The sequence below is a fragment of the Triturus cristatus genome, chromosome 1_2, assembly GCF_964204655.1.
Source record: "Triturus cristatus chromosome 1_2, aTriCri1.1, whole genome shotgun sequence".
NCBI lineage: Eukaryota > Metazoa > Chordata > Amphibia > Caudata > Salamandridae > Triturus > Triturus cristatus.
The window spans coordinates 1,093,374,534-1,093,396,744 of NC_140580.1; the positions used below are offsets into that span (position 1 = coordinate 1,093,374,534).

General features: G+C 46.9%; 1 protein-coding gene across 5 annotated transcripts in view; it reads left to right on the forward strand.

Moving 5' to 3' along the window:
• GSN (gelsolin) overlaps positions 1-22,211 on the forward strand; it is a 191,906-nt gene that overhangs the window by 30,739 nt on the left and 138,956 nt on the right. Inside the window, exon 1 of one of the 5 annotated variants that reach the window (XM_085613651.1) lies at positions 21,407-21,556. The exons of 3 other annotated variants lie outside the window; for them this stretch is intronic. In XM_085613651.1, the coding sequence (XP_085469777.1) occupies positions 21,425-21,556 (132 nt within the window). In that variant the 5' untranslated portion in view covers positions 21,407-21,424. Of the gene's footprint in view, positions 1-21,406; positions 21,557-22,211 lie in introns of those variants that run through there. One more of the 5 variants, XM_085613658.1, reaches the window with a different exon arrangement.

Here is a 22,211-nt window from a genome sequence, read left to right on the forward strand (position 1 = left end):
AAGCTTCGTACACAGTACTTAGGGTCTTGAGTTTACCTAGGTCCTGAGTTGAACAGGGAGCTAGTGCAGTGCTTCCAGGACAAGTGTCATACGGTGTCTTTATCATAAATGCAGCTACATCCTTTCTGCCTTGATGTTGCAGTCTCCAAAGTCTAGTGATGAGTTGTTTTTGCAGGAGGCCAGTGTAGACTCTGTTGCAGCAGTGTAGTGGATCATTACTTTGGAGGAGTAGAGATTTGGATGTGGGATTGGCTACTCGTTTTGTCTGTTGAGTCAAGTTGAGTTCCAGATCGAACATGAGCCCAGATATCTGACACGTAGGGAAGAGCTGGGAAAGAAGCCCAGGTTTCACGGCTAATCGAGAGAGCACGACTCTGAACCAGCCCTCCTGTTATTAGAACTTTGATCTACTTTGCATAGAATTAGGACTTTGATGTGATTGGCTTGACTTTGATGGGTTCAGACGAAGAAACCTTTCCTTACCCAAAAGTAGACATGAGCTGGCCATTTCTCAATGCCAGTGCGCATCGTCCGGCTGTTCTCACGGTGGATGTGCGTCTGTATGTCATTCTTGTACAGTGTTTGTGTTGTCAGGCGTTATACTTGGGTTGTTAAATGGTAGCGGCAGTTTCAGTCGATAACCTTTCAAGTATTTGCCCGGCGGTAATCGCCTCTCATACCACTCGATAATTTACCAATAAAAGAGGCAGGCGCCGGAGACTGGAAGGCAGGAAACAAAGTTTTATTCCGTCGGAGCAGAACACATCAGATCAGACAGCAAGGTATCGTCACGAGGTGCTCTAACTGCATCTCTGAGACCTGGTCTCTTATACACTGGTTTATTGCTTTATTACACATAGTATATTCTTGAGATTCCCTTGATGCCTGAAAGAACATCCCCTGAAGCCCCGGCTCAGATCCGATCCCACACATAGATACAGTAGAAGTTCCCACCCTACCCGCAGTGGGAGATGGCTATCGCGCAGCAGGGAATTCCGCTAATTCCCGGGGGTGTGTGCAACCGGCCGGGTCTCAGGGGGTAGGGGCTTTGATCTACTGTAATCCCTTTGATGTGGGGTGTTTCCCTTACAGTAGGGGCAATAAACTGCATCCGCAGGGCTAGGTGATGGCCTGGGACTAGTTCAGACAATGGGGCGCAGAGGAAGGGGGTTATCAAAGGAGAGGCATGACCATGTATGGGTTGTCGGTCGGAAGTGGTTCCGTAGCAGGGTCGCGCAGAAGGAGAGGGTTTATGGCCTGTATGAGAGAGCGGGGGTGGCCAGCGCGCGGGGGATGCTTGCAGCGCCAGGGGAAAGCGCTGGCGGTCGAGAGTGAGCGGGGAGAGAGTGGGGTGCCTAAAATGGCGGCCGTGCATTCGCTGTGCGTGGCGCTGGGGAGAGGCAAGATGGCGCAGATAATGTTCAGCTTGCACGCTAAATTTCCACAGTCCTCCCTTTTAACATGTCTCGCCAGCTTGCCTAGTTTGGATCTATCCCCATAATACCCCGTACCTCCACCTCATTCAGAGCTTTCATCCGCTCAGTTTCAAAGTCCAAAGTCTTAGGGCAGATGCAGTTCATAAAAAGCGAACATAAAGGTGGCAGACACTGAATCCCCAAGCAACATCCACATAGTATCATGATTGGTATGAGGATAAATGAAAACAGCCTCCATCCCCAACCTTTAATAGCGTCCCAAAACCAACTCCCCAGTGACCATTCCTCTTGTTCTTGATGGACCTCTGTGGACAGTCTGTGGAGGTGTTCAATTGCTTTGTAGACTGAGGGTGAGTTATCCGGTACGTAGGTACAACAGCTGGACCCAATGATGCGGCATGCTCCTCCGCGGTCAGCCAGAACCACATCTAGAACAAGGCGGTTCTGGAGAGCCACCAGGCGGACGGCCTGAAGCTCAGCGGTGTTGTTGGCGAGGGCGCCAGCTGTAATGTTCATTGCAGTTTCGACTGCCTGGGTTAAGTGGCGGATGGCACGGCTGTTTGCCATCGGACCCCAGAGCGGAACAAGACCCTTTACTGCGTCCATGAACTGTGCTCTGGTGGAGTCGGTTTGTACAATGTCTTTGGCACGTTTCTGTCGGTGATGGTTTGCTGGAGCCACATACGTCGGAGGAAGGACAAAGGCGATGTAGCAGGTGCCTCCCCAACCTTTCGGGAGCCAGGTGTAGGCCTTAGTACCACACACGAAGTACATATTCGGGGAGGCAACAAAGGAAGGTGGGTCAACTGAGTCCAATGTTCGGGTGATGAGGCAGGAGCTGTGGCCCACCAGCTGTGCCCCCAGGCCTTCGAGGCATACAGATCCAGTGATGTTGATGACGGACAGGGCCACTGTTAGGGTGGCGGCCGTCCGTTTTCGGAGGTAAGAGAAGGTGGGTCTGGCTGGATTGTTGAACACTTGCATTTCAACTCGTTCTTTGGCAGGGATGTCCATGTGAAAGGAAGTGTTCGATCTCAGAGGGCAGAAGAGGGCGGAGGTTCTACCAGTTTTGTTCAGCCAGAACCCATGGTAGAAGTGTGACATGGTTCTGCCGGAAGTGGCATTGTCCTTGTAGCTCTCCTGCAGGAGGATCAGCCAGGCGAGGCAGGAACCATGGACAGAAAAAGGTGAAGGGATGAAAGGGATTGAGTGCCCAGTGGCATGTGGTAGCAATCCACAGATCCAGCAGTTAGTGGCGTTGGTGGCAAGATTGTGTTGGTGGAGTAACTGCACAAAAGAGTTATTCCAGAACTCCTTACGCCTTTCTCGGAGTTGGGGTGAAAGTGAGATCAGATGGTGTTCTTTCGTGGTGGTAGGTTGAACGGTAGTCAGCAATGTCTTATGAGCGGGTGTGCTCTCCTCCATGATCCAGAAGGTAACCACGAGGAGAAGGCAAAAGAGAAGGGAAATGAAAAGTGCTATTGTCTTAAAGCTGTGCATTCGGTCAGTCTTTGGGTTTTTGAAGTGGATCTTCGGACGTCCGGTTGCTTCCATCATCTTCATGTCGGGCGCTTCCATCACCTTCAAGAGACCCGGTAGCGGGCAGAACCACAGACTTTGTTTTAGTTTCTCTCCTGGTGGCCTTTGAGGTGACTAGGCTACCGTTCTGAGATTTCCACTTAGCCTGTGGTCTGCTTAGCCAAAGTTCTCTCCTTTCGTCGCAAGTTATACCCTTCTTTGGATGGCACAGTGGGATCGGGATATTCAATCAACTCAAGTGTCTCTGTATCCGGGCAGCGGCTCAGGGATGGTCGGTCTTTGTCCAGTAGTTCCTCTTGGGCGGTGATGTTGTCCGTGGTTGTCAGGGTCGGTGATACCTTCTTGCAGTGGTGTGCATGCAGCCAATTGCGTTTCCCCTCCACTCGAAGAGCTGTTCGGGTGGTGATCAGGACTTGCAGGGGGCCAGTCCACCGGGGCTCCAGACTCTTGGTGCGCTGGAAGTTACGCACTAAGACGAAGTCACCGGGTTGGATGTCGTGTCCCGGGCCCCTGGAAACATCGGGAATGGCGTGCAGCACCTGCTGATGGATAACAGACAACGTCTTAGTTAGGTTATACAAATAGTCAGACATGAGGACGTCCGGGACGTCGTGGATGGATGATGGTTTTGGTGCAGTCCAAAGGTTCATGGGCCGCCCAAAGACGACCTCGTAGGGGGTTAAGTGGTGTTTGGTGGGGGTGGAACGCATTGATAGCAATGCTAGTGGGAGAGCGTCTGGCCATCTTAGTCCTGTGGTGGCGACTATTTTTGCTATCTTAAGCTTCAATGTGGCATTGTGTCGCTCAACCAGGCCTGCAGATTGGGGATGGAAGACCGCATGGAACTTCTGTTTTACACCCAACCCTTTTAAGATGAGTTGGATAACTTCGGCTACGAAGTGGGGGCCATTGTCGCTCCACAAAATTCGACAAAGGCCGTATCGGGGGAAGAATTCCTTCAGTAGTACTTTTGCAGTAGTCATAGCGGTGTTGTCATGGGTCGGGTAGGCTTCCACCCACTTGCTGAAGGCGCACACAACGACAAGCACATACTTTAAACCTTGGCACCTTTCTAGCTGGACATAGTCCATTTGTAGGACTTCAAAGGGGTGATTGGCGACCCCAAACCCTCCCCGGGGTACAGCAGTTCCTTCCCAGGGTTGTGTTGGAGGCATACTAGGCATTGTTGGACCAGACGTTTGGCTGAGTCTGGTATTCTGTCGTTGTGCCAGACTTTGGAGATGAGTTCGATCATGGGGGCAGACCCTATGTGTGCGGGGGAGTGTGCCATGGTCAGCATGGGGATCAAGTATGAGTTGGGTAGCAACCATTTGTTCGAGTCTTTAGTTCGCCAACAACCGTCATCGTCCTTCAATCCTACCCGGGCCCATTCAGTTAATTCGTGTGGTGTGCTGGCTAGTTGGATATCCCTAATCGTTTCCCTAGCATCCTTCCATTTCTCAGTTTGTGACCTGGTCACGTACATGCGGGTCGTGGACCTATTCTCGGCTGTGGTTCGGGCAGTAATGTCAGCTAGTGCATTTCCCTGACCTATAATGTCTGTCACCTTCTTGTGTGCCTGGCATTTGATCACAGCTATCCGTGTGGGGAGGAGGACTGCTTCGGTCAGGGCAGAGACTAGATCTCCATGCAGGATGGGTGTGCCATGAGAAGTCAAGAATCCCCTCTCTTTCCATAAGAGCCCGAAGTGGTGAACTACCCCAAAGGCATACTGACTGTCTGTGTAAATGTTTGCGGTTGTCCCTGCTGCCAGGATGCAGGCTCGTGTGAGGGCAATTAGTTCAGCCGCCTGTGCGGATCGCTGTGTGATGCGGGCTGTCTCAACAACTGTTCGAGCTGTGGTGACTGCATAGGCAGCTGAGGTGGTGCCATCAGGGAGCTTGATGCATGAGCCATCCACCCACAGTTCTCCGTCAGGGTCCGGGAAGGCAGTATCCCGGAGGTCAACCCTACTCTTGGTTTGTTCGTCGGTGAGGGTCACGCAGTCATGTATAGGGGATGCATTGGGGTCAGCGTCAGGGAGAGGTAGTAGAGTAGCTGGATTCAGAGTGGTGCATCGTTTCAATGTGATATGGGGTGCGAGCAGAGTCAGTTCATACCCAGTCAGTCGTGCGCTAGTCAGGTGTTGAGTCTTGGTTTGGTTCAGGAGGGTATCAACAGCATGGGGTACCAATACTGTGAGGGGGTTCGAGAGCACGATCCCCTCACTTTGTCAGATAGAGACAGCAGCGGCGGCTACTGCTCGAAGGCAGGCGGGCAAGGCTCTGGCTACGGGGTCGAGAGTGGCAGAGAAGTAGGCACAAGGGCGTTGCTTAGGGCCTATGGACTGGGTTAGGACAGACAACGCACATCCCTCCCTTTCGTGGGTGTAGAGGGAGAAAGGTTTAGTGTAGTCTGGGGTTCCTAGGACTGGGGCCGAGCAGAGGGCGTCTCGTAATTCTTTGAAGGAGGATTGGCATTCGGGTGTCCAGGGGAGGGGGAAGGGGACATCCTTAGCCAGCAGGGAAAGCAGAGGCTTTATGGTGAGACTGAAGTTTGGCAACCACTGTCGACAAAAGGAGGTGAGGCCCACTAGGGATCGTACTTGCTTCTGAGTTTTGGGAACAGGGGTTTCTAGGATGGTTTGAATTCGGTCAGGGGTAAGTTTCCTCCCGTCTTTGGATAGTAGGTGGCCTAGATAAGTTACCTGGGGCCGGCAGAATTGCAATTTCTTTCTGGAGACCTTGTGACCGTTCTCCGCAAGGAAGCGGAGGAGGTGAATGGTGGCTGTGACGGCAAGAGGAGTGGTGTCGGCCGCCAAAAGAATGTCATCGACGTACTGTATCAACACCACTCCATCGGGTAGTTGGACTGCATCCAGTTGCCTCTTGAGGGCTTGGCTGTAAATACTGGGACTCTCAGTGTAGCCTTGGGGTGCCCTGCAGAATCTGTACGAACGGGCTTTTAAAGTGAAGCCGAACAGGTAGCGGCTGTCTGGGTGGATGGGGATGGAAAAGAATGCGTTCTTGAGGTCAATAACAGTAAAGATGGTGGCAGTGGATGGAATCAGGGTGAGGATGGTGGTGATGTCTGAGACTACGGGGTACTGGGGTATGACTACTTTGTTAACCTCTCGCAAGTCAACAATGAAACGGTAGGCTTTCTCATCCCCCTCGCCTTGCTTCTTTACAATGGGTAGGATAGGGCTGTTGCAAACATTACTCACTACTTCTTCTACCACTCCTGCCTCGACCAGGGACTCGATGATTTCCACCAATGCCTTCTCGCCTTCGGGTGATATCCGATACTGTGGAAGCTTTGGGAGCACTGCGTCCGGTCGGACGGTTATGTGTACCGGGTCGATCACCATGCGCCCTACATCTGAGTCGGTTTTAGCCCATAGATGTGAAGGTAATGTGTCGAGTAGGGACATATCAGCATCGGTTATAGAGAGCATACGCCGTGTGTGACAGGGTCTGGACAGATCTGGGTTATCGTGTAGGATGACTCGAACTCCGTCTGGGGAGCATCTGATGGTGGCTCGAAAATGCTTCAGCAAATCAAGTCCCATAATAGCATCGGGGGTGTTGGAGGAGAGCAGAAAGGTCGTGTCAGTGGTGTTATCTTCTAAGTCAAAGGAGATTGGTGCTGATAAGGGGTTAGTGGAGGGCGTTCCGTCAAAGCCTATTGAGGTTACGTGTGAGCCAGACAAGGGTGCCCTAGGAATCAGTCGTTTAGATAACGCACTACGTGTCGCCCCAGTATCTACCAGGAATGGAGATTTTGTGCCCAAGACCTTAGCGGTGACGTAAGGACCTTGCTGGTCAACACGGAGTTCGACTGGATCCCTCCCTTGCCCCTGGCGGTCCTATGCGAAGTCATGAGTGCTCTCATAGTCGGACTGCTGACACTGGTTTTGGCGGGGGCGATCAAAGGTGTTTGGTCTGCCTGGCCTGTCGTTGATGGTGTTGTTCGTGTGCCCTCGTCCCTGTCCTCTATTTCTGGGGTCATATGCTGTGTCTCTGGGGTCCCTATTCTTGTTCATTTCCAGAAGGACCGGGCACTGGGATTTCCAGTGTCCGAACCCTCTACAGAACGCACATTGATTTCCATCTAAGTCTCTCCGTCCGTTGTAGGGTGTAGGTGTATGGTCTCTAGGGGGTAGCTTTCTAGGGGCGGTTGGTTGGTAATTCTCTTTTGGGGGTTCCCTTCCTATGGTCACCCCTTGCAACTGTGCTATCATCACCCTCTCCTTTAATTCCTTTTTCTTCTTCTCTGACGCCCTATCGTTCTCGTTCTTCTGGTTTTCGTAGTATTGGGCCATCTGGAGAATCGCTGCGGGTTTGGAGGCTGCCCAACTGCTCTCGCTGGTCTGTAGCTTCTGGGAAACTTCTTGAGACAGACCCTTTACGTAATTCTGGACAAAGAGGTGGTGTCCGGTTGCGGTGGTCATGTCTTGGCCACTGTAATCGGAAAACACAGTCTCGAATCGGGAGAAGTATTCAGACACATCCTCCTGGGGTTTCTGGCGGCAAGCCGTCACTATCGACCAGTCTACCTTTCTTTCTGGGATTAGAGTCTTCAGCTTTTGTACAATCTTGTCTGGGAGCTCTAAGATGGCTTTCGGGGGTTTCTGTCCTGGTTCTCGCTGTTTATCTATGGTATCGAGTTGTACCCAGGTATATCCGAACGGCTCAGCGTGGTCAACTTTCCGGATTTGTTTCCACACATCAGCCGGCAGACATAGCCCAAAGAACAAGTCGATATCTGCTAACGTCATTATCGTTGAGCCTAAGGCTGTACCCAATTCCGTGTAGAAGGCAGTCGGGTTCTTTCTTAAGTCGGGTAGAGTCTTTCTAAAAGTCAAAATATCTTGCCGGTCCCACGGCTGGTAGACCCAGTTATATACAACCCTTCCCTTCGCATCTTGGTGGTTGATGTCGTCGTGTGTTCCCTGACCCCGTGGGGGGACCCAGTAGGGGGCAGCTTCTTTAATGGGCATCATGGCATCGGCCCTTCCTCCCTGGGGCTTAGTTGCTATGGGGGTTTCTGTTTTGGTGGTCTGTCCATGTTCTTTAAGGTGTCGGTAGACCTCGAGTGTACGAGTGAAGAGGTTCGTTACATCGCCCTCTCCTTCTTCCCCAATGTCTACCTTCCTATATAGGGCCGCTAAGCCTTCGGGACCTTTATCGTGGTATCTGTCCTCATATGCATTCAGGGCGTGATAACAGAGCCGTACGACGAAGTGTCGTCTGCGGCTGTCGGCATACGAGCTATACACGTCTGTTATATACTCCTCACTTTCTTTTCGCTCCACCAGCGTCCCTACTATCCTATCGATTCCTGCTCGTTCATCCTTAGTTAATCGATTCATTCTGGTGGACTCTTTCTTTCCCATCTCATGGTCATCTGGCGTTGTAGTCGACATTGGGTTCAGTACAAGAGGCTCAGCCGGCGCGGAGGCCGTGAGGGCCGAGGCCCCTGTACTGCTTTCGCTCGTGTTCGGGGGTTGTGGGTGTTGCACTACTGATTGGGAGGGTGCATACGGAGGGGGCATGTAAATGATCGGGGGACCTAACAGTAATTCGTCATTCGTTCGCTGCTTGGAGGACAACTCAGGGTAGAGCAAAGAAGGGGTCCTAACAGCGTACTGGCCTGAGGTTTCGGGCTCCTGTCTTAGTTTAGTTTCCCTTCTCTCCTTTATGTCTTCTTCTAACTTTCTAGCGGCAAGGTGAGCTGCCTTTCGTAATTCCTTTTCTGCTTTTACTTCTTCCCTCTTTTTCCGTTGCGTCGCTTCTTTGCGCCACATGCCAATACTGTCAAGCATAGTAGGCGTCGTCTTATTGCTACGCAGAGCTACTTCTAGCGCTTCTATCTTGCGGTCGTCGAAGGATCCCATCAGTGGCCACTGACTTTCGGGGTCCTTCTTGGTATATTTATGCCACAGCTTGCTATAAGCTACGGCGACTAGTCCATATTTAGTGAACATGTCCTTATTAGGGGTGCCTTCCAGTGGAGCCGGGTGGTTCACCTCTAATAAGCGGTCCGGGCAGAACCAACTACCAATCAGTGGGGAGAAGATAGGCATGACGGGTTTCAACGGGGACAAAAGTCAGCACTACCTATCTTTTCACTGCTTGCAAAGACTAGACAGAATATCTCTATTCTTCGTTATTTGTAAGCAGAGAATACCTCCAAAGAACCAATATCGAACAACTAGTGTTCGGACAATCAATCAATCAATCAATGGGGAGATAAAGATAGGCACGACGGGTTTCAACGGGGACAAAAGTCTGCGTTACCTACCCTTCACTATTTGCAAAGACTAGACAGAATATTCCTATTCTACGTTATTTGCAAACAGAGAATATCTCAAAAAGCACTATTCTTCAAAACAATCAATGTTCGGACAATCAATCAATGGGGAGATAAAGATAGGCACGACGGGTTTCAACGGGGACAAAAGTCTGCGTTACCTACCCTTCACTATCTGCAAAGGGAGAGAGAGAGAGTATTTCTACTCCTCCCCGTTTGTAGACAGCGAATATCTCAAAGAGAACAATCAATGAGCAATACTAGTATTCAAACAATCAATCAATTATTTCGCACTTTTGTCGTATTTCACGACCTTACCCGGACCGCGTGGACAGTTTCTCGTCTTCCGCCTCCAGCGCCCGATCGTCCTCTATTCTCCGTATTTGCCGCGGCACTCCTGATGGTTCCCAGTCAGGACCGTAGATCACTCGAGAGAGGTCCGCTCGGAACCAGTGAAGTTCGGATGATCGGCTGCCAGACGAGGGTCTATTGGGCAGGAGCTCTCCCGATCGTTGCAGTCGTTCACTCTGTCGTCGGGACCTCTCCCACTGGATCCACGTGTCGCTGATGGGCCCCACGTTTGGGACGCCAATTGTTAAATGGTAGCGGCAGTTTCAGTCGATAACCTTTCAAGTATTTGCCCGGCGGTAATCGCCTCTCATACCACTCGATAATTTACCAATAAAAGAGGCAGGCGCCGGAGACTGGAAGGCAGGAAACAAAGTTTTATTCCGTCGGAGCAGAACACATCAGATCAGACAGCAAGGTATCGTCACGAGGTGCTCTAACTGCATCTCTGAGACCTGGTCTCTTATACACTGGTTTATTGCTTTATTACACATAGTATATTCTTGAGATTCCCTTGATGCCTGAAAGAACATCCCCTGAAGCCCCGGCTCAGATCCGATCCCACACATAGATACAGTAGAAGTTCCCACCCTACCCGCAGTGGGAGATGGCTATCGCGCAGCAGGGAATTCCGCTAATTCCCGGGGGTGTGTGCAACCGGCCGGGTCTCAGGGGGTAGGGGCTTTGATCTACTGTAATCCCTTTGATGTGGGGTGTTTCCCTTACAGTAGGGGCAATAAACTGCATCCGCAGGGCTAGGTGATGGCCTGGGACTAGTTCAGACAATGGGGCGCAGAGGAAGGGGGTTATCAAAGGAGAGGCATGACCATGTATGGGTTGTCGGTCGGAAGTGGTTCCGTAGCAGGGTCGCGCAGAAGGAGAGGGTTTATGGCCTGTATGAGAGAGCGGGGGTGGCCAGCGCGCGGGGGATGCTTGCAGCGCCAGGGGAAAGCGCTGGCGGTCGAGAGTGAGCGGGGAGAGAGTGGGGTGCCTAAAATGGCGGCCGTGCATTCGCTGTGCGTGGCGCTGGGGAGAGGCAAGATGGCGCAGATAATGTTCAGCTTGCACGCTAAATTTCCACAGGGTGCTGTTGGGAGGTGGGCTCAATCCCAAGGGCCTGCTCATGTGTTTTATTGTAATAACAAATGCACGGTTTGGCAACATATAGATGTGGTGAGCAGCATACTCTAGCAAAAACCAAAGGAAATGATGGATGGAGTGTTGAACATTGCAAGCACTCACCCCCAGTCAACTGATCTGGGTTTAATCCATCACCGAGCAGCATACTCTACCATTTGAAGAAACAAACAGAACACTAATATGGTATCGAATGTGATGTCTCTTTTCTGAAGCACTGTTCACACGTGTAATATGTAGTGAATCATTGTCCTCTGAAAGAGAATTGTACCTGCCTGTCATCTCTTCTGCACACTTTTTTCTCTCTCCTTGCAAGTACATTAGGTGTATATTAAAAGCATCCACGCCCTTTAAAGTCTTCAAAGTAGAAAATACCAGAACTGTTGTCATGTAAACAATACACTACCAACATTATCACATTCCCCATATTGAACGTGTTGCCTTTTCCGGATTGTATTTCCTCCTGATATTTGCAAATCTATGCCGCAATATCCTGGGGGGGTCTGTATACTGAACATACCATGGCAACCATTCTGGACTTTCAATGTGAACATTTCCTTTCAGGAAGAGGAGTTTTCAACCCCTTCCAGCTTACAATGGTGGGAAGCTATGCATGGCACATGGGAGCAATAATCAGGCCTCTCACTTAAACATAACAAGTAGCCCTTGGGTTAATTAAACACTGCTGCTTCATGACCTTCCTTTTATGGAGAAGGTGTGTGTTTCTAGTTTGAATCCACAGCTGAGTTTGCTCCTTGAGTGAATCACACCCTTGCACTTTCTTTCCCTTAGAAAGACAATGTGCTGAACTTTTCTCGGACCTTGCACGAGTAGCACATCCAGTCCATGCGCTATCTGTGCATTTTGGTACTTTTCAGTTTATACCTGTGGCTCACAGTGTTTATGGGATTAAAAAAAAGATATTTACGTTTCCATTGGTACTTATATATATTTGCTTTTTTGGATGAAAAAATTAAGTTGCAACTAGTATATTTTCAGATCTATAAGCTCATACTTATAATTTGATGTCCCTTTAGTTATAGTGTAATACAAAGCCATGTACAATCAATGGTGGTGGAAAAGTTATGAGGGTGTGGGTGGTGGTCAGCGGCATCAACCCACTAAAATCTAAAGGTTGTGAAAAATTCAAATGGTACATAAACACCAACAGTATTCAATGAGCGTGCCCCCATAAAGATTTGGGGACTTATTTAATGACCAGTAGTGCATTTTATAACCCATGTTCACAAACATATGGATAAAATGAGGAATGGAAGGTTATTGCCATTTATAGATAATACATCCCCAACATCCTCAAAAGAAACTGAGTATTGTGAAGCTAATGTGCTAGAAATTACTATTGGAATTGCAACTCAGTTTCCACTAGGGAGGGGCAGAGTCTTAATTTATTTTCATAGTTTACAATAGTCTGGTGTGAAGACAGGCCTGTGGGAGCAAGGTGTCTCAACTCAAACTGGCACTGTTGTAAGAGCCTTCCACCTCTGGGTGGACAGAATCCTAAACCCTCCTCCGCTGGCGATTGAGCCATGTGTATATGTGAAACGAGGAAGGTTTGTCTCAATCCGACTCCTGGGCATTGCCATTTCTCTGGTTGGCTACATGTGTGACCCATCACAAAACCACCTCACTGGTCCCACACATCAAGAACATTCTACCTCAGAGGAGAGGCTGGGAAGACTGGGCAGGTAAAGAACTTTCCTTAACTTCAAACACCGAGCGTGCTACACACTGCATAAAGCGTCTGGGATAGACCCGTCTAGATAACACTGCCGTCCTAGACGTAACTGCGAACATGCAGGGTTTTTTCTCTTAGATTGACCATGTTGCTTCATACAGACATACTGGATAACTAACATGGTTTCTGATATGATAGTAAACAGGGTGTAGATGCGACCTGTAGGTGCGTTGCTTGGATATGTCAAATTGATACCACCCGGGGTACGCAAACTAGCTGCTCTGGCTTGCTTGATAGCCAAGAGAAGGGTGGATCTGCATTGGTGCAGGTACAATGTTCCAAAAAAAGAAGACTGCTTAAGAGACTTAGCTCAGTGTAATGAAAGGAGAGAGATATTTGCTACTGTGCAGCTCCCTACTTCAAGACCAAGAGCCTTTTGGAGCCCGTTACGGTTCTACTTGGCTCTAACGGAGGATTGAGAAGATTCACAGACGGCTGAAATGTCTCCATAGATTGTGGGGTTTTCCCTCTCTCTGTTATGATGCTGGGTCTGGGCACAAGAAAATGTATTAAAGTAGGAAATGCGAGTAATAGTCTGGAAATACTGGCCCATTGACGATTACTGATTGAGATACAGTCAAACACAGTACATTTGTCCCATAATATCATTGACTGAGGTACTCCTGTTGTATGTGCTTTATCTGAGAGCGCTTGGATTGATCACGTTAACTTCCATATATATCCGCCAAATGTTTAAGATTGAGAGGTGCATCCTATAAAGGTGCACATTTTGTTCTTATTCTGTAACGCGGATACTTGAATTTCACATAAAGTTCATAAACGTTCCCTTTTCTCTTGTTGTTGCCACTGTGATTGGGCAAAAAGATTACATAATTCTGTTTGCAGAAGTGTGATAATGTTCAGTCTTCCTAAAAGTGGCTTTGAGAAAATATGTGTAACCCTTCAGTACTATCCCTTGGAACCGTTCTTCTTGGAACACTTGGCCAAGAACAGAGACCAGTTCCAAGCAATGAGAGTTTTGTGGCCTCTGTCTTCGCATGGTCGCTCCTTGCGCAAGAGCACACATTTGTCAGGCTTGTCCTTGTAGAAATCGTGGTTAGTCCAGTTGGTTTAATTGAAATTGAAATCAAAAGAAGAATACAGCTGTCAGGATGCACCTTACTTGTTAAATGAAAGCTCATACTGGGAAAATGGACTACTGACCGAAAGCAATCTGGCAACCACATCCTCAACTCTGGTGTGGGCTATTCCATCGCTGGACATCACGCTTCCAGCTTAGAGCCCACACAGAGCAGTACCTTTGGCCAGTTCCCCCCACTGCATCATAAGCATGGAGAGCACCGGCAGATGCCAGGGTGACCCCCTAGGCTGGTGCATCCCCCTGCAGCAGGAAGACGGGCTGACCCCGGCCTGACACTTATCAGTCAACCCACAGGCCTTCCCATCTCCCATATCTGTGGTGGAAAATGCATATTAATTAGTTACTGTTATTTTCCCCAAGAAACATACATATTATGCATACATAGAGAGGCTTTTGGTCAACAGGCTTCATCCATTGGCCTGTTGAGTTGTCTTTCACATTTTGCTTCCTCCCACCACATCATACAGGCTATGAGGTCACAGGGGCTGTGGGTCAGTCCACTTTACCCGTTGGCTCCCTCCACTTTGAGTGACTGCACACAGCCAGTCCACGTGGTTCCATCCGCCTAAAAATAGTCCCTGTCAGTCTAGTTGCAAAGAAGTTCAAAGTGTCCTTTTTAATTTAATGCTTTTTTAATTAATTTTGAAAACGGGCTATTTGTTGTGCCTGCACTCTTTTTACAGATGATACTATCAGGTGTTTAAATAACATTGACATTGAAGCTGTCTTCAGCATGAAAGCTTGGTTAGGTGGCTATTTATTCTTGTCTCCTTCACTAATATTAATAAATACAATGCATGGTACAATTGAAAGACTTGCCTCACTAGCAAAACAACTACATCCGTGACTGGTTGTTTTAAAATATATATATAGATATATTGCACAAATAAAAGCAGACACGGCAGTAAGGTGATGGCATATTTTCTTTTTTTCTTCTCCTTTTTTGTGGCATATGGTTACAAAATATTTAAAGGAAAAAAAATTGCACCAGCACCACCAGCTTGACAAGGTCAGACCTAATGACTTTGCCAATGCTTGATATTTATTGTTGCATCTAACAGCACGCATATTTTGTTAAGTGCTTTGAACAAGGGACTCGGCCATTTTAACAAAGGCAACTGATCCCCCACTTGATGTTACAATAGTTCACTGGGTTAATGCGCATGCTGGATGAACACTAACTATTGGTTTAAAAAAATAACATGCAAGTGTGAAACTATGTATGTGGAACATTCCACATCACAACATTAAGAAACACAATGATGTCCATGCAGAACACAGCATTAAACTTGGAGGTAATGAACAACGCTGTGGTGGGTTTACATCTTTTTATGTGCTTTTTACCTAAAAATTAGACAGGACAAGCAGTGGTTCGACCACTCCATCCTTTTGCACCTCTCTGCCAACACATTTCCCACCAGCATTTTACTGTTTAGCATGGAGAGGGATTCATCATGCTGTGCTATGGACTTATCAGGCATATGACATGGTATCTATCCGGACCGGCGACGTGGGGGTAGGTCTGCCGCCACCCTCTCTCTTGGAAACCGACACTACACCTTAGTTTCTCCACTAGCCGGATCTGATGCTGCATATCCATAATGGGGCTGTGTTTTTAGATTTACATGTACCACACTTTCTTTAGGTGCTGTAAGGGTGGTCACTTGTCTGCGTTGCTATAGACCACCACCATTTAAGTGTAGGTAGATCCTTTGGTCCAGACGAATTGCCATCAAATAGACTTAAGGGCAAGAAACATGTTGACCGCTTGACAAACGCATAAGCCCCACATCCTTAGAGTGGAGATACGCGTTTGTGTCTTATTTTTAATTAGGGTAGGGGCCACGTTCATTAAAAATTTCCTCAGTGGACCTTCTCCCCTATTTTAACCTTTTTCCCTACACATTATTAACACCTACACATTTTTAGGGCCCTCACACGCACTTCACACATCGGCTTATGGAAAAAAGATCTCCGCCAGGAAGGCCCCTTCTTGGGTGCCGATCGGGGATTGCAGCGCCGAGCTGATAAGGAGCAGACCCGATGATGAAGCAAGACACCTAGCTTGCTGGGTGTGTGAGGGTCTTTTTCCAACAAGGAGAAGGTTCTTCTCCCCTTCTTGTGCAACTACTTACTCTCAAGTAGAGCCCATTTCTCAAGACACTGCCGCCTGCTTTTATATTAGGAACTGCATACCATCTTTGTTATGATGGTATCTATCATACTAGATGACTTGAACTAGAGTAAGAATTCATATGAACAGTAATATGTGCAAATACCAGACATTCGAGTGCCACTGCCAAAGGAGGATAATAAGTGTCATTGCAATACATGAGACTTGCATGCTGTCTCACAAAATACCACAAGTTTGGGGTTTGCCATTGTGTCAAGTTGAAATCAAAATAACAAAAGTCTGGAGTATTCATTAAATAAAGTGAAATGGGTGTGCTGTGGTTTGCTTTAACTCCACTAAAATGATAGTTTACCTTCATTACGAGGTTCTGAACTCAAAATGTGTAGGCAATAGCACTTATGGTAAACACTGCATCATGCCTGGTAATACTACAGCTGGTAAATACCGCACCAAGCCAGGTATAAGCACACCTGGTAAATACTGCATCATGCCTGGTAATAGTACAGCTGGTAAATACCGCACCAAGCCAGGTAAAAGCACACCTGGTAAATACTGCATCATGCCTGGTAATACTACAGCTGGTAAATACCGCACCAAGCCAGGTAAAAGCACACCTGGTAAATACTGCATCATGCCAGGTTATGCTACAGCTGGTAAATACCGCACCAAGCCAGGTAAAAGCACACCTGGTAAATACTGCATCATGCCAGGTAATAGCACACTAGGTAAACACTGCATCATGCCTGGTAATACTACAGCTGGTAAATACTGCACCAAGCCAGGTAAAAGCACACCTGGTAAATACTGCATCATGCCAGGTTATACTACAGCTGGTAAATACCGCACCAATCCAGGTAAAAGCACACCTGGTAAATACTGCATCATGCCAGGTTATAGCACACTAGGTAAATACTGCATCTTTCCAGGTAATAGCTCAACTGGTAAATACTGTCCCGTGCCAGTTAATAGCTCAACTGGGAAATACTGCGCCAAGCCAGGTAAAAGCACACCTGGTAAATACTGCATCATGCCAGGTTATAGCACACTAGGTAAATACTGCATCATGCCAGGTAATAGCACACTTGGTAAATACTGCATCATTCCAAGTAATAGCTCAACTGGTAAAAACTGTAGCATGCCAGTTAATAGCTCAACTGGTAAATACTGCATCAAGCCAGGTAAAAGCACACCTGGTAAATACTGCATCATGCCAGGTTATAGCACACCTGGTAAATACTGCATCATTCCAAGTAATAGCTCAACTGGTAAAAACTGTAGCATGCCAGTTAATAGCTCAACTGGTAAATACTGCATCAAGCCAGGTAATAGCAGGGCCGTCCTAACAGCATTATAGGCCCCCGGGCAAAGCAGTGCACTGGGTCCTGCCTACACAGGAATAAAAATGTTTAACGGAAAATTAGTGTTAACATCTGGTCTGCTTGGGACCCCTATACTCTGGGCACTGGGCAACTGCCCAGCATGCCCATGCGTTAAGGCGGGACCGGGTAATTGCACAACTGGTAAATATTGCACACTGCCAGGTGATAGCAAACCTGGTAAATACTGCACCAAGCCAGGTAATAGCAGAACTGGAAAATAGTGCATCGTGCCAGGTTATAGCACACCTGGTAAATACTGCATCATGCCAGGTAATAGCACACTAGGTAAATACTGCATCATTCCAGGTAATAGCTCAACTGGTAAATGCTGAATCCTGCCAGGTAATAACACTGTTTACCAGGTGGGTTATCGCCTCGCCTCAGACCCCACACGAGGAGCCCCAATGTGAATCATTGCTGCAGATATATTTTGCAATACTTAGTTTGTAAAGCAAGCATATGTTTTTATTTATGTCTTATAAAACATTTCCACAGACACATTGTAGCCTTCTCCTTTCATGCCACTGTACCCCAGCAAGAGTGTTACTAGGGTCAAGTTACAACATGATGACGCCTCTTTGCAGTCAGATAAAGGAAAAACAAACACAGTGATGGAATTATCAGCTGTTGGTCAGAGAAGCTGTTTGACATTTGACCCCTGTCTTTGAAAAACAAACGTGCAAAGGCCTCTTTCTTGTTTGCAAGGTGAACTTTCACTCCTAGTTCTAGCAGCTCTGTGTACAATATACAGGGGGCTCGCCTGAAAATATTAGCATAGTGGGTTAGCACTTGTGTATACCTGCAGCTGTTTATGAAACAGTTGGAGATTGTATCCCATTATTGTTGCATTTTATTTTTGTTTACTGACTATCTATCTATCTATCTATCTATCTATCTATCTATCTATCTATCTGTCTATCTGTCTATCTATCTATCTGTCTATCTATCTATCTGTCTATCTATCTATCTGTCTATCTATCTCTCATTCTATCTAGCTATCTATCTATCTATCTATCTATCTATCTATCTATCTGTCTATCTATCTATCTGTCTATCTATCTATCTGTCTATCTATCTATCTGTCTATCTATCTATCTATCTATCTACATACATACATACATACAACTGGCAGCAGTATTTGTGATTGGATAAACAGAACTACCAGGACCGGAAAGTGAGGAATACCCATGAACTGGACACATTACTCACACAAGGAATGCAGAAACCTGAAAGTTCTGTCAAGTGCGGCATCTGTGCTACCTTCAGTCCTTCCGGATCTCCAGCAACCTAAATGCTGGGAGTTTTAGGGCATACTTAAAGTTGAAACTGCAAGTCCCAGCATGCAACGCTTTGGCTAAAAATCCACGGCCGGCGCAAGATGTTGCATGAGCCCACATAGACAGGTGTTGTCCACTGTCAGTAAATGACTGCATGCAGGAAGCGGTTTATTTTTAACCAGGGTGAAAGAGCGGACCACTAAATGCGATAGGATACTGGGGGGGGTTGGGGCATTGGGGAAGGGGTAGGAAAGAGGGGCAGACAGTATATGTGTACTCTCAATGTTGTATTCCTATTCTCTTTCATTCATATTCATATCATTAAGTTGTCAAGGTAGCTCGGTTGCTTACTGTACCTATTGGAGCAATCTCGGCGAAACCTGAACGCCCCATCTAAAAACCTAGGCACAGCCATCTCTGCCGATTTCAGAAACATCATGGACACCTCCAACAAGTCCTGTTTTAGTGTTGCATGCTGGGACTTGTAGGCAAACATACAATGGGGAGCGCAAACTACAAGCTCTAGTATTGGCTACAATGCAAGGCCCGCTTGAAGGTGACTGTGATGACATGAGACCGTGGGCAACTGGCATCCTAGTTATGCACAGCTGCATAATGTCCCAGTTCCATGCGTGGTTAGTTAGGCTCGCCCCAGTTTTTTCTTAGAATGTTGGTACTTGTAGTCTTATTTAAGACACCATCAAGCCAGGACTACAAGCGGTCTGTACTTAATAGTCATGCATGCACCTGGTAAACTTGGCAGCTATTGTTATGAGGGCGGCATTCAGCCATCCTGGTTTTTCAGCCAGCAGCAAGCAGTGTGTGCATTTTAGACCTGTAGGCCCATGGTTGCATGTGTAAATGAAAACACTACAAGACCCAGAATGCGCAGTGCTATCAGCTGAAGTGCCAGGACTGGCTGAACGTCAGTCTGCTGACGGAGGACTAGTTGATATCAGTGTATGAAATCAAAAAAGCCCATCAGATGATCATGATAGGGAAGAAACTACCAGAAGGGGGGTGGACGCCAGGGAGGAGAGGGCGCTTTATGCAGGGAGAGCCAGACACTGTGGGTGTGTTTTGTGATCTCAGGTGACCCCATCATGCCAGGGGTTCGGAGCTCCCCCAGAATCTGCGACTGTAGTCCTCATATAAAACCAGCACTAGAAGCTGCAAAATTCAAAGAAAATTCCTGGACTGGTTGCTACTCAAGCACGAGAGCTCTGTGTTTTCATATCAATATTACATTTTATAAAATATTGGAATTGAGTGTTCTTTTATACCTGGCATACAAAGATAGCTCAGGGTCTCAGATTAGATATGTTTAATTCAGCCTGTGCTTTTTTAGGTCAGCCCGAGAGACAGCCCTGATCGTCTCTGTACCCTCTTGTTTATAGTAAAAAAAAAAAAAAAAAAAAAACGTAATAAAAATACATATATGCATACACACAGGGGCCTTTGGTTGGCCCTCGTCATCCATTGGTCTGTTGAAGTGTCATTCACATTTTGTTTCTCATTACCACATCATAAAGTTATTTCAAGTGTGTAAATGCCCTTTAGCACTTATCTGTCCCCTCCAGTGAGTGACGGCCTTTTGCATGACGACCTGTGCACAGCTTTTTTAACAAAGCAGTGTGCCTCAGTGCCAGGGAAGGTGTGCTTGGACGGTGGTGGCATTCCTCTGTTTATACATAGTTTGGCATTTGACTTTCGCATATTGCATTTTTATTTTTTTTGCAAACTTTTTGAGAAATCGCACAGTTGCCAAGTCCAGACCGTTTGGGTTTGCCGCCGTGTCTTTTAATTCTGGCACATATGTTCCACAAGCACAATTTGAAATTCAGATATTACCAGAATGTTCAAGTCGATGCTTGGGTACCTTATCCAGTACAGGTTTTTTTTCACATCCTGGAATCCTGCTGATATCATTAAGTATTACAACAGCAAGTCCCAAAATGTTTAAAAAAAAAAATTTAAAAAAAGGAAAACTGGATTGGTTGAGCCCCCTAGGAAACGTGAGAGCTCTGCTTTTAGTCAACCCTGGCTTTTTAGCCAGGAGCTCTTTGAAAATGCTAGGAGCGGTCTGAGCTGATGCATCCAGGCAAGCAAAGAGTTACTGGATGCACAGTCAGCAGTTGTTGGTATTTTCACACATTACATGGGCATTCTTGGAAGATACTATGCAAATAAAAACTAAGCCGTACAGCGTGGCCTACACAGGCCTGGCATGGAACAGATGGAAGCCTTGAGGGTCACTTACCTGTGAGACCCAGACAAGCAGAGAAATAAAACTGAAATTACAGATTTTATGAACATATACCAGCACACATACGTTATCAAGAATACGCCATATGGGGACCCAACAGATGCCATGCACTGCCAAGGGTCTTGGGTGAGTTTAGATGAAAACTGTATTTTTCATTGGATTCTGATTGTGGTACTTTTGTGTTGTAAAATGTAAATGCAGGGCGCAAGAAGCCGAATGAAAGGTAAACTCTGAACTGGATAACAGGGCTTTCAAGTTTGCCAGGCCCACGCGTAAATATCAAATCCATGCCAGGATTTGGCTTTGTATTCTGGGGCTTGTAGTCCATCTTTTACATTGATATCAGCAGAACTACAAATTCCAGAATACACATTTAAAAATACCTAGACTGGATAAGCTTTGCATGTACAGAACCGGAAAACGAGACGAGCCACTCGCGCCAGTGTGGGATTCTTCAGGAGCTGAGGTACCAAAGTGGCCTGTCAGATAAGCAGTTAAATCCGTTCTTTTATTTTGCATTGTAGTATTTCTAAATTTGATTTTCAAATTTTAAGTGCGAATCCAAGTAATGCAATGCAAAGGGTGGCTTTTCTTGAAAGAGAGCTTGGATTCTCCGAATTTACAATAAAAACTTACGTAGCCTTGGAAAGGTATTCTCTTATGTTATGAATCCGCCCTAGTATCTCGTGTTTGGCCCAGTCCCTTTGAGGAAGCATCCCAGCATGCTTTGCAAAGATGCACAGGTGCAGGAAATTGACCGCCTTCCCGAGCCGTGTAAATTGCAGAGTCGAGCTGTTCTCGCTTCTTGTTTTTCTGGCCGCGAGGGTGATGGGACTCTCCTCTGGTTGTTTCCAGCTAAAGAAACCGGTAAAATGTGCTGCTCTTTTCCATCCTTTGTCTTTTTCCGGGGTATTTGTGTTTGGTGTAAAGGTGTCGGCAGGCGCCTACTCTGGCGCTAGATGTGTCATCACCTGCTGCTAGTTTCTTTGACCCTCTAGTTTTCTGCTGGCGTTGTAACGGGGATAGTGTAAATCCTGTGGGTTCTGCGTAAAACGTGCGCCTGAATCCACCTATCGTTTTGTTTCTGGAATTAATCAGAAAACTTTTATTTAACTTTCGTAGTTCAGAACTGGGGTTCTCCAGCGCTGTTCTGGGAATCAAAAATTGTGTTATCTTAATTTGCCATTAAATCCGTTTTGGATATATGATGTATTGATGTTTTAAGTTTGTCCAAATGATGCTCCCATTTTGGCTTTTCTGTTGATTTCGGGTATAGCGCCAGCTAAGTTTATTTTATGTCTTTCCTTAAGCGCTTTTATGAATTTTTTTTAAAAATTTTTTTTATTATAAATGAAACCGCATTTATTATATTCATTTGTTAGTTTTTTTTTTTTGTTTGTTCTTTCTTTCTCCCTGTGACCTGTAATGCACTTTGAAGTATCCAGTTATCCCTGGATTAGAGTTATTTAGTAGGCCTGGACAACTTCCAGGTGTTGAGGCCCCTCGCGATCCTTGTTTTGTG